The 19,675-nt window shown below is 34.0% G+C and overlaps 1 protein-coding gene across 1 annotated transcript in view; it reads right to left on the reverse strand.

Moving 5' to 3' along the window:
• The window catches only part of LOC134535519 (calexcitin-1), a 251,399-nt gene that overhangs the window by 42,818 nt on the left and 188,906 nt on the right, over positions 1–19,675 (reverse strand). The window contains exon 3 of the mRNA XM_063374662.1: positions 15,793–15,845. Coding sequence (XP_063230732.1) covers positions 15,793–15,845 — 53 coding nt within the window. The remainder of the gene's footprint in view (positions 1–15,792; positions 15,846–19,675) is intronic.

Raw genomic sequence — 19,675 nt, forward strand, 5'->3', positions numbered from 1 at the left:
GTTGTCGGTGCTTCCAAATGTGCTGCCTTTTCGTATCGGTGCTTCCAAATGTGCTGCCTTTTCGTTGTCGGTGCTTCCAAATGTGCTGCCTTTTCGTTGTCGTTGTTTCCAAATGTGCTGCCTTTTAGTTGTCGGTGCTTCCAAATGTGCTGCCTTTTCGTATCGGTGCTTCCAAATGTGCTGCCTTTTCGTTGTCGGTGCTTCTATTTTTAATGTTGTTTTGACTCTAGTATTATTGTAGATGGTTCTTGATTTGACTAGCGTATTATTCCATACGGTGCATGTATATAAGCGAGTCCTAGACAGCAGGACGCTCAGTTTGTTACTGGCGACGGCGGTGTAAGGATCACCTAGTTTGTTTCTTCTGGTGCATAAGTTGCGTAATTACCTGTTCTTGCGAACTCGATGGCATCTTTACCGACTTTAACATCGAACTCGATGGAGGTAGTACCATCGACTACGGGAACCTTGACGACAGCTACGACGGAGAAGGAGCAGATCCCGTTGGCAACGACGACGTCAACATTGGAGGAGATTTCAACAGACGTGATACCACCAAAAGAAGAGACTTTAATGCCGGTAGTGCTGGCTGTACAGGAACCCTCGACGAACGCTGTTTCGCCCTCGATGGAGACTTCAATGGATGGCGAATCGTCAACAACTAACGAACATCGATGTCGTTACTGTGACGAGATTTTCTCAAACGTCAGTAATGCTCGTCGACACGAGAAGAGAGAATGTGCCAAGAACCCTTATCGTAAAATGTTTGGTTGTATTAAGTGTCGCAAGCAATTTACAAGAAATGCTAATTTGAAGCATCACTTGGAGACATGTAAAGGTCCTGCAGTGCGGCAGAAAGTAAAGGTTTCTATACAACAACGATGCATTGATGTGCATAAGAGTATGCCTGGAAATGGTACAGTTGCAGTAACAGCGACATCTGGTTCGGGTTTGTCTTCAACTAGGCATACTTGTGGCTACTGCGACATGACGTTTGCATTTGCACATGATGTACGGAGACATGAGAGGAGTAAATGTACGAAGAATCCTTCTCGCATGAAGTTTCGCTGTGACGAGTGTCATAACTGGTTTACTCGAATTGATAATTTGCGCCGACATGCGATAAACTGTAAAGGTGAAGTCCGTGCGCCTACTGCTGAACTACCTGCAGCAATTACGACTCCTGAGTTTAGATTGGTGACTCGTGAGCGTACAAGTAAAAAAACCGATGTGCAGCAACCGATTACTGTGGCATCTGAACATGAAAATATACCTAAGACTGTGATCGGAGCATTACAAGTGAACGATAATGGCTTCTACTTGGCGCAGTCTGCATTTAGTGGAACATTGAAAGACTACTATTATCCAAGTACGTTAAGTGAGTCGATGGACATTTGTAATTTTCTTGATGATATCAGACAGAACATAATCAATCAGCTTACTGATGACGTAGCAACAAACGGACCTTTGAAATATAACTTCTGGTTGGACTGTATACCTATATGGAAAGCCTTATCCGTTCGATGACAAAGTGAAGAAGTGTGCATTCAAGACATCGGCTGCAGTAATTTACAGTTCTAACGATGTCAAGCAAACTGTTAAACAAGGTATCCAGAAACTCTGTCAAGAAGAGGAGGACTATGTCTGTAAAGGATCTGGTTGGACTCTGTCTTGTATAAACCGATTGGAGCTAAGAATTAGTCATTTCACTCCTATGCGGACCTAAATGTTTGTAAGATTGCTAACCTTCGCAGGTGATCCTGTAGTAAAATATAAATTATGTAATAAATATTATGTTTGTAAAAGAACTTGCGGTGTTTTTATTTTCTCAAACCTGTCATTTTTTAGGTATTTTTACATAAAAATTAAGATTATTTGTATCGCCCAGGGATCGAACCAAGTCTCGAATCAATCATTACTTATATAAGTGATTTTTTCGGTGACTTTTAGAATTTTTCCCGATTTTCTAGCATTAAAATTACGGATTTTCAAGATGGTGGCCGTCACGAAAAGTGCAACGGTGGTTTTAAGGATTTTTTTATTATTTAATTAGGTTGATTAATTTTTTTTAATGATTTTTAAATATTTTCCCGAATCTCTAGCATTAAAATTACGGATTTTCAAGATGGCGGACATGACATCATGCTCACTGGCGATATATATGCTTTGAAAAAAAGTGGTGGGAGTCAGTCTGTCAGCAGCCACCACGGGGGAAGGATCGGTTGCCATTTTTATATTTTTGCCCTCACCGGGTTCGAACCGAAGACTCCGAACTCCGTGTCGTAAAAGTACAAATTTTAAATATTTTTCATTAAAATTTATTAATTGAATTTTTTTATAAATTTTAAAAATTTTTTCATTAAAATTGGATAATAAATAAAAAAGTTAAAGATGGCGACCGTAAAGAAAATTGCAACGGTGACGTCTTTATCCATGATGACGTCAGAGGCTTATCGTAGGCTGTAGACATGGATGCTTAAGCCTACATATGGAAATTTCTAGCTGCTGGTATTTTTAAGTAATAAAACGGGAAATTTTCCCTCGAAACGGGAAATTTTTCCCTCGAAAAGAGAAATTTTTAATTTGTGGAATTTTTTGAGATTTTTTGGCGGGATTTTTTTGCACAGAAATGGAAATTTTGGCGATTTTTGAGGAATTTTGGGCAATTTTTGCCCAATTTTGACAAATTTTGACAATTTTTGAGGGTCAAATTAGAGGTCAAGGTCAAATTTCAAGGTCAAAGGTGTGGTGACCAGATAATTATACTAACATGGTATCAGCACACTCTAGCGGACGAAAACAAGATGGTGACCTCCAGTGGGTGATTTCAAGATGGCAGCCGTCACGAAAATTGCAACGGTGGTTTTAAGGTTTTTTTTATTATTTAATTAGGTTGATTAATTTTTTTAATGATTTTTAAATTTTTTCCCGAGTCTCTAGCATTAAAATTACGGATTTTCAAGATGGCGGACATGACGTCATGCTCACTGGCGATATATATGCTTTGAAAATAGTGATGGGAGTCAGTATGCCAGCAGCCACTGTGAGGGTTGGATCGGTCGCCATTTTTAATTTTTTTGCCTTCGCCGTGTTCGAACCGAGGACTCCGAACTCCGTGTCGTAAATGCTTGTTTTTTAAATATTTTTCATTAAAATTTTATTAAATGAATTTTTTTATAAATTTTAAATTTTTTTATTAAAATCGGATTATAAATAAAGATTTTAAAGATGGTGATCGTAACGAAAATTGCAACGGTGACGTCATCATCCAAGATGGCGGTCATGGTATCCTTATTCCTATAAATGGCTTACCGGAGGCTGTAGACATGGATGCTTAAGCCGTTTTTAGGAATTTGGGTTCTTTCTAGGGCAAAACGACTTTTGAGGATTTTCGAAATCCTAATTTTTGAATTGTGGAATTTTTTGAGATTTTTTGGCGGAATTTTTTTCCTAAGAAATGTAAATTTTGGCGATTTTTTAGGATTTTTGGGCAAATTTTGCCCAATTTTGGCGGATTTTGAGGGTCAAAGGTCAATGTACTACTTGTCCCGTTACGCTGTGTCCCGACACGCTCATTCAAGATGGCCGCCGTGACGTCAGAGCAATCGGTCATTGACCCGGCACCTCGCACCTCACCCAGGACCCAGTTTCCGGAGGAACTATCCTATCTTAATATATATAAATCTCGTGTCACAATGTTTGTCCTCAATGGACTCCTAAACCACTTAACCGATTATAATAAAATTCGCACACCATGTGCAGTTCGATCCAACTTGAGAGATAGGATAGTTTAAATCTCAAATTATAGTCGCAATTTTAATTTATTGCGATTTATTTGTGTGTTATTATTTGACAGTCACAATTATCTGTTAACTCCAAATGATTCTAACAGATGTCGATACCTTTCGACTGGGTTGAGTAAGTAATCAATAGATGGCGCTCCTATGGTAAATCTACGAACGTGTCATATAAGCTACTTTTTAAATTTTTGGTGTTAGCATGTTACCTAGACTGAAGTGTAAATTGAATTCATATTATAATAAAGATAATACAGTGAAATTATTCCTGTTTTTTACTTATTTGTGCTTCATTGATCAAAACTTTATAATTTAATTTGAATATATGTATGTAAGTATTATCACATAATTATAAAATTTAATTAAAATGTCAATGCAAAAATGATACACAATTTCCTACACTTTTTCAATAGTTGTACAAATATTTATTTTATTGTTTTTATGTAACCTCTATTAAAAAATATTTAGCACTTATTATTTTAATGTGCTATGATAACAAGTTTTTCAGATTTTTTTTCTTATATTTAAACGATTAAATTAGTATTTCAATTCTTATTGAAATTATTATTTAAACTCTATAATTTAAATATGTACATGTCAGTATTATCACATAATTATAAAAGTTAATTAGAATGATTTTCAATTTTTTTTTTCAAATATTTAAACGATTAATTTATTATTTTCAGTCAAATGCCATGGAAAAAATCTAACCCCAACAACGCGAGCACCAGAGAGGCACGACGCAAACGTATTAAAAGAGCCCATCAGTTATATGTATGTAAGTATTATCACATAATTATAAAATTTAATTAAAATGTCAATGCAAAAATGATACACAATTTCCTACACTTTTTCAATAGTTGTACAAATATTTTTTTTATTGTTTTTATTTAACCTCTATAAAAAATATTTAGCACTTATTATTTCAATGTGCTATGATAACAAGTTTTTCAGATTTTTTTTCTTATATTTAAACGATTAAATTAGTATTTCAATTCTTATCTGTTAACTCCAAATGATTCTAACAGATGTCGATACCTTTCGACTGGGTTGAGTAAGTAATCAATAGATTGCGCTGCTATGGTAAATCTACGAAAGTGTCATATAAGCTTCTTTTTAAATTTTTGGTGTTAGCATGTTACCTAGACTGAAGTGTAAATTGAATTCATATTATAATGAAGATAATACAGTGAAATTAATCCTGTTTTTTACTTATTTGTGCTTCATTGATCAAAACTTTATAATTTAATTTGAATATATGTATGTAAGTATTATCACATAATTATAAAATTTAATTAAAATGTCAATGCAAAAATGATACACAATTTCCTACACTTTTTCAATAGTTGTACAAATATTTTTTTTATTGTTTTTATTTAACCTCTATTAAAAAATATTTAGCACTTATTATTTCAATGTACTATGATAACAAGTTTTTCAGATTTTTTTTCTTATATTTAAACGATTAAATTAGTATTTCAATTCTTATTGAAATTATTATTTAAACTCTATAATTTAAATATGTACATGTCAGTATTATCACATAATTATAAAAGTTAATTAGAATGATTTTCAATTTTTTTTTTGCAAATAATTAAACGATAAATTTATTATTTTCAGTCAAATGCCATGGAAAAAATCTAACCTCAACAACGCGAGCTACAGAGAGGCACGACGCAAACGTATTAAAAGAGCCCATCAGTTATATGTATGTAAGTATTATCACATAATTATAAAATTTAATTAAAATGTTAATGCAAAAATGATACACAATGTCCTACACTTTTTCAATAGTTGTACAAATATTTTTTTTATTGTTTTTATTTAACCTCTATAAAAATATTTAGCACTTATTATTTCAATGTGCTATGATAACAAGTTTTTCAGATTTTTTTTCTTATATTTAAACGATTAAATTAGTATTTCAATTCTTATCTGTTAACTCCAAATGATTCTAACAGATGTCGATACCTTTCGACTGGGTTGAGTAAGTAATCAATAGATTGCGCTGCTATGGTAAATCTACGAACGTGTCATATAAGCTACTTTTTAAATTTTTGGTGTTAGCATGTTACCTAGACTGAAGTGTAAATTGAATTCATATTATAATGAAGATAATACAGTGAAATTAATCCTGTTTTTTACTTATTTGTGCTTCATTGATCAAAACTTTATAATTTAATTTGAATATATGTATGTAAGTATTATCACATAATTATAAAATTTAATTAAAATGTCAATGCAAAAATGATACACAATTTCCTACACTTTTTCAATAGTTGTACAAATATTTTTTTTATTGTTTTTATTTAACCTCTATTAAAAAATATTTAGCACTTATTATTTCAATGTGCTATGATAACAAGTTTTTCAGATTTTTTTTCTTATATTTAAACGATTAAATTAGTATTTCAATTCTTATTGAAATTATTATTTAAACTCTATAATTTAAATATGTACATGTCAGTATTATCACATAATTATAAAAGTTAATTAGAATGATTTTCAATTTTTTTTGCAAATATTTAAACGATAAATTTATTATTTTCAGTCAAATGCCATGGAAAAAATTTAACCTCAACAACGCGAGCACCAGAGAGGCACGACGCAAACGTATTAAAAGAGCCCATCAGTTATATGTATGTAAGTATTATCACATAATTATAAAATTTAATTAAAATGTTAATGCAAAAATGATACACAATGTCCTACACTTTTTCAATAGTTGTACAAATATTTTTTTTATTGTTTTTATTTAACCTCTATTAAAAAATATTTAGCACTTATTATTTCAATGTGCTATAATAACAAGTTTTTCAGATTTTTTTTCTTATATTTAAACGATTAAATTAGTATTTCAATTCTTATTGAAATTATTATTTAAACTCTATAATTTAAATATGTACATGTCAGTATTATCACATAATTATAAAAGTTAATTAGAATGATTTTCAATTTTTTTTTTGCAAATAATTAAACGATAAATTTATTATTTTCAGTCAAATGCCATGGAAAAAATCTAACCTCAACAACGCGAGCACCAGAGAGGCACGACGCAAACGTATTAAAAGAGCCCATCAGTTATATGTATGTAAGTATTATCACATAATTATAAAATTTAATTAAAATGTCAATGCAAAAATGATACACAATGTCCTACACTTTTTCAATAGTTGTACAAATTTTTTTTTATTGTTTTTATTTAACCTCTATTAAAAAATATTTAGCACTTATTATTTCAATGTGCTATGATAACAAGTTTTTCAGATTTTTTTTCTTATATTTAAACGATTAAATTAGTATTTCAATTCTTATTGAAATTATTATTTAAACTCTATAATTTAAATATGTACATGTCAGTATTATCACATAATTATAAAAGTTAATTAGAATGATTTTCAATTTTTTTTTTCAAATATTTAAACGATTAATTTATTATTTTCAGTCAAATGCCATGGAAAAAATCTAACCTCAACAACGCGAGCACCAGAGAGGCATGACGCAAACGTATTAAAAGAGCCCATCAGTTGGCAGAACAAATTGAATCAAGAAATCCAGCTCAAAGAATCAGGACAGCAGAAGGTCATGCACAAGAATCTCAAGAACAGTGTAACGAACGTCTTCAAGAGAATATCATAAGAACAAGAGCAGCAGGAGAACGAGACATAGCCACAGTAGGAGCACAGGAACAATAATTTCAATTTATACATGTAAGTAATATCACATAGTTTTATAAAAGTTAATTAATATATCAATGAGAAAATGGCACAAAGCTCCCCACACTTTTTCAATAATTGTACAAAAATTTTTATATTATTTTTATTTAACCTCCATTGAAAATTATTTTGCACTTATTATTTCAATGTGCTATGATAACATGTTTTTCAGTTCCTCTTTCTAATATTTAAACGTTTAAATTATTATTTTCAGTCAAATGCCACCGAAAACATCTAACCTCAACAACGCGAGCAGCAAAGGGTCACGACGCAAACGTGTTGAAAGAGCTCAGCAATTACCAGAACAAATCGAAACAAGAAATGCAGCTCAAAGAATCAGGACTGCAGAAAGTCGTGCACAAGAATCTCAAGAACAGCGTGACGAACGTCTGCAACAGAATATTACGAGAACAAGAGCGGCACGAAAACGAAACATAGCTACATTACGAGTACTAGATCGACAAAGGCAACGGATCAGCCGCTCATTAACACGTGCATCATTCGTTCGGCTTGCCTTTGAATATGCACCAGATATTAACTACTCAGCGCATTCAAAAATTGCTATCGGTGGAATGGATAAAGTATGTCAATATTGTCAGGCATTGAAATTTCGGAATGAAGCAGCCGGCATGTGCTGCGCATCAGGAAAAGTTGTGCTGTCACCTCTACCCGCTCCGCCGGAGCCTTTATTATCCCTTCTTACTGGCAATTCAGATGATTCCAAATTATTTTTGCGTAAGATACGCAAATTTAATTCTTGCTTCCAAATGACGTCATTTGGGGCAACTAAAATTTGCGATCGTGCATCCGATCGACGTAATTTTGAAACTACATTCAAAATTCAAGGCCAGGTGTACCATAAAATCGGATCACTGATGCCAATGCCTGATAACAATCCGAAATTTCTTCAAATTTATTTTATGGGCGATTGTGAAGAGCGCGTGACGACTCGGTGCCTGTATAATTTTATTGAACAAGCAGAGGAAAGAGCAATTGTGATATTATTGGAAAATTTTTTAGAAGATCACAATCAACTAATTCAATTGATCAAAAGAGTTTTGCCACGACTGCAAAATGACAATTATCAAATCGTCATAAAAGCCGACAAAGTACCATTAGGTGAACATGCTGGTAGATTCAACGCTCCAACTGTTGATGAGGTTGCTGTTATCATGGTTGGTGATCCAGTTGACAAAAGATCTATAAAAATTACACGGCGAGACAACACTGTCAGTACGATTTCGGATCTACACCGTTCATATGACGCACTACAATATCCATTGATATTTTGGCAAGGACAAGATGAATATCACTTTAATATCAAACAGTATGATCCAAATACCGGTAAGTTTGACAATTATCTATTTACTTTCTTACTGTATGTATAGATTTTAATTTCGTATTGCATTTTATTTTTTATTTTTTTAGGTGATTACAGAAATAATCAAGTTAGCTCAATGAACTACTACGCACACCGAATAATGGTTAGACAACATCAAGACAATTATATCCTTCGATATCGTCAGCTGTTCCATCAATACATTGTTGATATGTATGCTAAGGTCGAAAGCGAACGCTTGCGATTCCTTCGATTCAACCAGGCAAAACTACGATCGGAAGAATATATTCACTTACGAGATGCTGTTGCTGGAAACATCGATGGAAATTTAAATCCCAATGACATCGGTAATGCTTTCATTTTACCTTCAAGCTACATCGGCAGTCCACGGAACATGCAGGAATACATACAAGATGCGATGACTTACGTACGTCATTACGGCCGACCGGATTTATTTATTACATTCACATGTAATCCGAATTGGGAAGAGATACAAACTTTACTATTGCCAGGACAACAAGCCATTCATCGTCATGATTTAACTGCACGTGTGTTTAAACAAAAATTGAAATCCTTAATTGATTTTATTGTTAAATATTCAATTTTTGGTATCACACGTTGTTGGCTGTATACGATAGAGTGGCAAAAGCGAGGTTTGCCTCATGCCCACATTTTGGTTTGGCTTAAAGATAGAATCCGTCCTGAAGAAATCGATCAAATAATTTCAGCCGAAATTCCAGACCCATTAATTGATCAAGAATTATTTGATATTGTCACCAAACACATGATCCATGGGCCATGCGGTGCTTTCAACATGACGTCACCGTGCATGGAAAATGGAAAATGTAAAAAAAACTTCCCAAAGCCGCATACGAATGACACGATCACGGATATTGATGGTTATCCAATGTATCGCCGCAGAAGTACTGAGAATGGTGGCCACACATTTACAATGCGACTGCCGAACTTTCCAAATCAAGTTGAGTTTGATAATCAGTGGGTGGTACCATACTCACCACTACTTTCAAAAACTTACAAAGCTCATATCAATGTTGAGCTTTGCAGTTCTGTTAAATCAATTAAGTATATTTGTAAATATGTAAACAAAGGCAGTGATTTGGCCATATTTGAAGTACAAAACATAAATAAAAATGACGAAATAGCACGATACCAAATGGGCAGATACATTAGCAGCAATGAAGCTATTTGGCATATTCTCAGCTTTCCCATCCACGAAAGAGATCCTGCTGTCCAACATCTGACAATACATCTTGAAAACGGTCAACGTGTATACTTCACTGAAGAAAATGTTCTCCAAAGAGCGTTCGAAGCTCCGAAAACGACTCTAACTGAATTTTTTACATTGTGTCAAAAACCTGATGTTTTTGGTCAATTCGCGAAGACATTGGTGTATGGTGATGTTCCACGTTATTTCACATGGAACAAATCCAGTAAAAAATGGGAGCCACGGAAACAAGGAAAACCACATCCTTCCATTACAGGCATATTCAAAGCTATGACATTGGGGAGACTTTACACGGTACATCCAAAGCAACGTGAGTGCTTCTATTTACGTTTGTTATTGGTGAATGTTCCCGGACCAACGTCTTTTGAATTTTTACGAACAGTTAATGGTCAAGTATTCAATACATACCAGGATGCATGTCGTGAACTGCAATTGCTAGAAGACGATAACCATTGGGACTTAACGCTTGCTGATGCTGCGTTGACATCAACACCGAATAACATTCGTCAGTTGTTTGCAATTATTTTGACGACATGTTATCCCTCGCAAGCACAAACTTTGTGGGAAAAATATAAAAATTGTATGACAGAAGACATCTTGCACCGAATTAGACAAACAAATCAATGCCAAAACATAGATTATACACCAGAGATGTACAATGAAGCATTGGTCTTGATCGAGGATTTATGTGTTCTTATTTCAAATTTACCACTTAATCATTATGGTATGCCATCACCTAATCGTCCAGCCACCGACTTAGTCAATACCGATTTACAACGAGAAAATCAATATGACCATGGAAGTTTAGCAACAATTATCATGAACAGTGAACCATTACTGACAGCAGAACAAAAAATTATTTATGATCGGATTATGCTGGCTGTTGCTGCTGAACAAGGCGGTTTTTTTTTCTTGGATGCACTCGGTGGAACCGGTAAGACATTTTTAATATCGTTGATTCTTGCCAAAATACGGTCGCAACAAAAAATCGCATTAGCAGTAGCATCGTCAGGCATTGCGGCTACTTTACTGGATGGTGGGCGAACAGCACATTCAACATTCAAGCTGCCATTGGACGTTCATAATAAACCAGATGCAATGTATAACATCAAAAAGAATAGTGGAATAGCTGCAGTGTTGCGGAAGAGTTCTATAATAATTTGGGATGAGTGCACTATGGCACACAAATATTCACTTGAAGCATTAAACAGAACTATGCAAGATTTAAACAGCAATAATAAACTTTTCGGTGGTGCTATCTTACTTTTGTCTGGTGACTTCCGGCAGACCTTACCGGTTATACCTCGCTCTACTTTCGCGGATGAGATTAATGCATGTTTGAAACAATCATTCTTATGGCGAAGTGTTGAAACAATTCGATTGACCATAAATATGCGAGTACAATTGCAAAATGATCCATCAGCACAAATATTTTCCGAACAACTACTAGATATTGGGAACGGTAAAATAGAACTGCAACCAAATACGCAATGCATTAAACTACCAGACAATTTTTGCACTGTTGTTCAGGATAAAAATGAATTGATTCAGAGTATTTTCCCGGATATACAGAATAATTATTTGAATCATGAATGGCTTAGTCAACGGGCGATTTTGGCAGCCAAAAACGTTGATGTTGACGAAATTAACTTCCAGATACAACAGTTGTTACCAGGCGATCTGATGTCTTTTAAATCAATCGATACTGTTGTTGATGAAAATGAAAGTGTAAATTTTCCGATTGAATTTTTAAATTCATTAGATATCCCTGGAATGCCACCACATAATCTTCGATTAAAGATTGGTTCCCCTATTATTCTCCTCCGTAATTTGAATCCACCTCAATTATGTAACGGTACGCGTTTGGTCATCAAAAAGATCACCGGAAACATTCTTGAAGCAACCATTTTGGCTGGGAAGTTTAAAGGAAAAGTGGTCCTGCTGCCACGTATTCCGATGATACCATCAGATTCTACCATACCCTTCAAAAGGCTACAGTTTCCAATTCGTTTAGCTTTCGCCATGTCTATAAATAAATCTCAAGGTCAAACAATGTCCATTTGTGGTTTAGATTTGGAAAATCCATGTTTTTCTCATGGGCAACTATATGTTGCGTGTTCACGTGTTGGGAAACCGTCGAATCTATTTGTGTTAGCTAAAGACAGGTTAACCTAAAACATTGTGCACCGATTGGTGTTAAATTAAATTGAAATTGAAAGTATTTATAATTCAAAAAAATAGATATTAATGTTTAAAAGTTTAAGACTGTCTGCCTTGCCTACCTCATTCATGAGTTTAAGCGTCACATGTTATTTACTGTATTATACTGTAATATACTTATATTTGTTATAAAATTAAATGGAAATATTAAATCTGATAAATTTTTATTTTGTACCTATTGATTTCTGCTTAATATCAAGTGTAAGAACATTTTAATTAATTGTGTTCAACGTACTTCCCCTTCAAATCTCAATCCAGTGAATTTGTATACCAACATCAACATTTTCGTCTTTGTTCGTAAATAATTTCATTGTACTAAAGGGTTATAGTAGTAGAAAGTCAAATAAGGAGATCACCATATTACACATTCTCTTATTGTTTCTCTTAGATTGTTTACTATAAAGTAATATAACAAAAACTTTAGCCACAGCAACGCGTGGCCGGGTCAGCTAGTCTTTATATATATATTTCTTGTGTGCGTGTGTATGTCACTGAACTCCTCCTAGACGGCTGGACCGATTTTAATGAAATTTTTTGTGTGAGTTCACGGGGATTCGAGGATGGTTTAGATTCACAATTTGATATTTTATCTCGATTCTGAGTTAAGAAAAAACTAAAAAAAAAAACACCCTTTAAAAGCAAAAAAAACTAAGCATTGTTGATAATTAGTCTACATGGGAACGGGCTTTTGCATTGTTGTTGCCTTCTGCGTAACCATGGGAAAGGTTTTTGGTAACGGCAGTGGCGTGCCCAAGAGGAGGGGTATGTATAATGAGAAGATACAAAATGTCCAGCGTAGAAATACTTACCGCCATATCCATATCTCACAAAAAGTACATTTGGGCAGGACAATGTCTGTCGGGTCCGCTAGAAAGATATATAGAGATATATATGTAGAAAGATATATAGAGAGATAGAGATATAAATAGAAAGATAGAGAGAGTTATAGAGATATACATAGAGAGATAGAGAATTAGAGAGATAAAGAGAGATGCTTAGTATACGTTTAAAAAATTACAAAAAAAATTGATTGAGGCATTGCAACGCATGCCGGGCATTATCTAGTACTACTATAAATCTGAAGAGTTTGTTTGTTTGAACGCGCTAATCTCAGGAACCACTGGTCCGATTTGAAAAATTCTTTCAGTGTTGGATAGTACATTTATCGAGGAAGGCTATATGCTATATTATATTATCAATGACATTAGGGATCCTTACTAAAAGTCCAATTTAGAATCAAATGCGTTGGAGGGGGTTAGATACAACATGCAGTACACGTACGAAGTGTATGTTGACAATGCCGCAGGTGCTAGAAGTTAACGACTATTTCATTGTTAGTGCAGTCCTCATCACCGTTGAAATTTTGCGGGTACTTTAAATATCAAAAATTGCCCTTTTTTTTCAAGTATGTATATTTTACAGACTTGAAACTTCACAGTAATGTTCCTTATGTTACGCAGGATGACATTTTCCGAAAATTAGATCCCATGGGTGATTAAAACCAGGCAACAGTGGGTACTTTGTCTGCATGAGAACAGGATTTTGCATTGTTCATGTCTTCTGCGTCTCCATGACAACGGGCATCGCGCGGCAGTTGCGTACCCACAAGGAGGGGCATGTATAATGAGCGGCGCAAGAGTGATCTGCCTGTAGACTGCCGTAGCGAAGTACGGGTACATAAGTTGTACGTTGCGTGCACGAGTCGGGAAACCATCGGTGCTATTCATTTTCTCTCCGGTACATTATACAGCATTGTAATAAATTTTCTCTGAATTTTTATTTTATTTACCATTACTGTAAATGGGAGATGTGGCTTAATTTTTTTCCATTAGTATAGCCGTGCGAAGCCGTGTCGGGCAGCTAGTGTAAACATAAAAGTGCTCAACCATACGACTAGAAACAAAGTGCGACAGAGACAAAAATAGCAACGCATGCCAGCCTACTGCGTGAGTTCCGAGAAGGCCTGTGGCGTTTTACTGTATACTGCACACCATACACTCGTCAGGAGAGTTAAAAACTGCTCACTTGTAATAAAATACAGATTTATATATGTGCTGTATTTTTTCGTAGCATGCGCGGATAATCCGCACCGCGGATAATAGGGAGTTTACTGTAAAATAATTCCATGCATATGCGCACAGATGGAACTTTTCGCAGTCTATGTTATTTAAATCGTCTCAGTTTCAATGTTCCCAATAGTATTATTGCTTTTCTACATATCCTTCTGCCACTGTTCTGTCAACAGTGAGTGTAAACTATTTCACGTAGACTGTCAGTGTTCGTTATCGAACATGTTGTGACGCTTTGCAAGAGGCAGTTGGGTAATCGATACCACTGGTACTTATTCTGAGAGCTTTGGCACCATTACACGGATTATATTCTATTATTTTGTTTTGTTATACGTAATGCTGGCAACGAGGTAGTTAGAGACGGAAGTATACAATTATTGAAGTCATCGAAATAAAGTTTTTAAAATGGTGACGTGTGATTAGTAATTAAATAAAATATTTTGATTTTTTTTTTCGCCATTTAACTTAATTTTCTTAATAAAATCATCTAACACCCAACCATGTTATAATCAGAGGGTTAAGAATTAATTGCAAGGCTGTGTTTTTGTCCTCTTGCTTTCATAATTTTACAGAAAATTTTCACTTAATTTTATCCACAAACTATGACACTTATAAATTGGCATAAACTTCATTTGATGAATTTTAGTGTTGGCAATATATTTAAAAAAATCTTAAATGAGTATCTCTGGACTGTGATTATTAGCAAACTAGAAAAATAAAAAGTTATTCACAAGCAGTATATTGATATCGGACCAGTTTTAAACAGATTAGATGTCAAAAAATTGTTTTCTGAAAGTTGAATCTAAAACTTCATTCTGTAATGAATACCTTAAATGAGAACATAGATGTCTAAAGTTGGAAATAAAAAAAATACAACAGAGAAAAATACACAAATTTAGGTTTTTACGTACAATTTAATCCATTATATTTTAATTTTCCCGATAACAATCTTATTGACAATTTTAAGATACAATTTTTTATAAAAAAAGTTTCCTTCAGTGCTAAACAAATATTCCCAAGTCATTGTAACCTGTGACAGATAAAAACATTTCTTTGATAGCTCCTGTACCTATATATGGATGTTGGGTCCTTATCGACTACATAGGTTATTGTGTCTGTATTCCTGAGTCATGTTTATAAATGGGTGTGAACCATCATTCCTCTGAGTCTGAGGGTCATGTGAAGTCGATACTACCCGAAGACTCAGGTGTCAAGAGTGAATGGTCGAAATGCAAGGTTTTAATTAGAGCCTAGCTTAAGACTTCAGTGCAATTTTTTTTTATAATTTAGCAGAATAAAAAGTTGAACCTTCTGAATAACAGTTGAGACAATACTCATACCGTACATAATTTAAGAATAATAGCAAAATTAAAAACAAAATATTCTTATTATTTATCGTACTTACGTCCACTGCTAGTTCGAAATCCTTCTGGTCTATGGTGCCACTCTGGTTGACATCTGTAACAAAGGAAGTCAATATAACGATAATCGATAACAAGAAGATAACATGGAATTTAATCCATTCTTTGCACGTCTTTGAATGGAGAACATAGAAAACAACAAATTTTGGGCAAACGCTAGTACGGAAAGATTTGTGTTGAATAAATATTACTTGACAAACACGTGTGTTTCATTAATTTTAAATGACTTATCAATATTTTAGTAAAACATAACTAGAGCCAAAATTGATTGGTAATGTGTTTTAAGAGGGTTTAAAATAATTCTATGCATTTTTGTTAATCATTACCGATAAAAAGAGGCTTTTAACATATATATAAATATATATAGATAATAGCTACTTATTAATAGCCAAATTTATTATAATTATTTTAAATTTTAAAACACACTATCAAAAGCTTAGGTTCTAGAATGTGTTTTGAGTATATTGTATTTTTAGTTACACGATTATACCGATGTACTAGTTTTCATTCCAAATAAAACTTGTTTCAAACCATTCGAATCCACGCACAGAAGTTATAGTTAAATATAATTTTCAAACAAGTTTGTTTTACGAATAATCATTCAATGATTTGAAATACAACAATTTTTATCCCAAGAAAAGCAGAGAAGAGTTTTAATTACTTGAAAAACATTTGTTTCACAGAAAATACGCTGATTACTAATGCAATTTATTTCTTGTCGCATGCCGCTACATAAAAATTGAGAAATGAATAAATCTTATATTTTTAAAGTTTATATACTTTACCTGGGAACCATTTACGTATAAAATATTTATTCAAAGCGGTAAATATTTTGAAGATGGAACAGCCACATTCATATGCTGAAAGTCAGCTGACTGAATATTAGATAATAATAAATAGTAGTTCTTTTTTTCATTAGTTAGTTATTAATTAACTGTCTATATCAGTAAATTTAATTACGAATAAAATAACATTCCCTGGAGACAGCAAGAAAACATTTGGAATTAGTAGGCTGTAAATTGTCAACTGAACTTGCCCGCGTACTTATGGACACGGCTTGATACCCTGATAGCCAAATTTGTAATTGGAAATATTTTTTATAGAGAAAGAGTGCAAATAACTAAAAAAATTATCATGTGTGATGTGTATATTATTTTTGAGAAAATATTGAGATATTAGGTATCATTTTTACACCACAATTTCTTTTTTATTTTTGTAAATAAAACAGAAATAGTCATGTAAACTGACAGACATTTGTAAATTGGTACATTTACATGAAAGCGACTACAACATAGTGTTTGCAGTAATATGGGTTTGTATTCTTATCCGAACATTTATGTTTTGTGTTGTACCAGTACCTACAATAGTTAAAGTTATGTGTAAACCGTTCCCTGAATAGATTTTAAGTATTAGCTGTTTATATTAATAAAGTAGGGTTTAACAAACAAATTTGTCAAATTTTTTAATAGTCGTTTATCTTTTCCATGGTTGAAATTAATTAGGCTGGAATGAATAATCAATCTGTATATAGATAAATATTTGTTTGTTTGTCCCTCATACGTTCCTAAACCATTCATCCGATTGCGATGAAACTTAGGTGAATTGTATGCCAGCGAAGGTTTCTGAGTTAGTATAACCTTTTTGCAATAGGTGGCACGCTAATCGTTTCAACAAATGTGTATATTTAATATAGTTTGAGAGGCAGTTCATGTGTTTTCGGTGTATGAGTGCGCACGCATGGCAGAATTGAATTTAATTAAATAAAAGAAAGGTTGAGAGAGATAGAGAGTTAGAGAGAGATGGAGATAGAGAAAGAGAAAGAGATAGAAGTATAGAGAATGAAATAGAGGGTTAGATAAATATATTTGTAGATATATAGACAGACTTATACAAAGAGATATCGAGAAGAGAGATAGTAGGAGATATAGAGGGATGTATAGAGATAAATAGATTGAAATATAGAGAGGTAGCGAAATATGTATAGACATATAATTAGAGAGTGGTATAGAGAGATGCTTTGTTTATGTGCACCTACTTAAAAAAAATTACCCAATACATTGGGTGAAGTGAAGCGTTCGCTTTTTGGAAATAGTTTTAAAGTCCTGTATTTTATAAAAAAGGCTGCGTCTAACGAATGAAATTATAATTATTCATACATATTAGTAATCATTAAAAGTGGTTAAGCAAGATATTCACAACGGCGTGGTTCTTGCAACATGACAATGGTGAGGTAGAGAGTCACGATGCTAAGAAAAACACCTGGCAAACGCCTGGGCTCCAAGGATGATTTAGCTCGGGCAACGCCGGGTAATTCAGATAGTCTACTCAATAACTATAACACTGACAGTAAACGAACAGCGTAAACCAGTGGTTCTAGAAGCATGCTATTTTGCATAGGAGTTCCTTATATAAGGTAGGTGAGCATTAAGAAAGGATATTTGAAAATTAAGTCCCTTAAATAGAGGATGAAATTTTCTATGGAAGTATGTCATTTTTGAAGTTAGTATTACTGAAACTGGTGTCTTCTGTTTATAAATACATGTGTGTTGTATAAGTAGAGACCGGAATAATTCGCGGATTCATTTCATGATAGGCTGAAATTCAAACATGTGTACAATTCTGCTGGTTCTGCTATTGGCTCGCAGTTTAACTGGAGCTCTCTGGGCCAATGAGAGACTATCGAACAAAGAAGCGTCGAATCACAAGCTACCCAGTGGAGACGCCTCACAATTTAGTACCCAATGAACACGCGTGTTTACTTGAGATGTCAAGAGGATAATGGAAGCTATCCTAGAGGTCATTGAATCTGCGAATTTTTCCGGTCCCTATGTATGTGTTTTGTTCCTTCATCAAAAATGAGTATTAAATACTTTTACATTGAGCACAGGACTAATAATAACAAAACAAGTTATTAGGTTAAAAGTTAAGCCAGATAAAGGCAAGGACCACAGATGCGTACACTGTGAAATAATTTTTATATTTTTACGAGGGAAGCCCTTGTGAAACTCAGTTGACTACAAGGCGGAGCTTGGTTCTTTTTGTAATCTTACAAAGCTTTGTCTTGCAGTTTACAGGTGATAACGTCGGGAACTGAGTTTCCCAGGATTTTCCTTGTAAAAGTACAACACAATTTGCCGCAGTGTATCTGCGAGTCCTTCGTTACCTCAGGGAAGTAGTCGGGAACACGAGGGCTTTAAAAACGAGCGCAGTTTGCAACAGCAGGCGGAAAAAGAGTGGGGGGATTATTCGCGAGTTGGCGAAGCACTCAGGAAGCACAGAACCACCGAGGCTGATCCGAGTCGCGAGGGATTCGCCATGAACCGCAGGGTGGAACTTTTCGCGGCTTACGTTGGCAGCAGTTGAAGTCCGTGGGCGGAGATTATCTCCGCCAGGTAGTTAGGCGGCGAATGTTACTCGGCGTGGAGTAGAAAAAAACTCGACCATTCGGTACTTCAATTCATATATATATTTTTTAACACAACATTATAATTTGTTTTGTCCACATGTTCACTCGCTGCTCACTACTAAACCACTTTCTGTGCCACAACAAATGATCTATTGCGACGAAAAAAACTTTCACTTTATTAATGAGCCACATATATTTATGTTTTTCCAATTGTTTTGTTTGGCATATATTTACATTAAAAGCAAGATTGAACTGTCATTAAAGTCGGACAACATCTTTGTTAATTTATCCTAATATAAAAGGACATATAAATTTAATAATTTTATTTTAAGGTTTTTAAAACTTTATGGGAAATATGTATTTCATTAATAGCATGAAGTGTGACCATGTAATAGTGTGGTAAACAGATTTGAATTAATTATTCATTCGTAGATTGTGTAGTAAAACTATTTAAGTGTAGG

Source organism: Bacillus rossius, chromosome 8 (assembly GCF_032445375.1).
Source record: "Bacillus rossius redtenbacheri isolate Brsri chromosome 8, Brsri_v3, whole genome shotgun sequence".
Classification (NCBI taxonomy): domain Eukaryota; kingdom Metazoa; phylum Arthropoda; class Insecta; order Phasmatodea; family Bacillidae; genus Bacillus; species Bacillus rossius.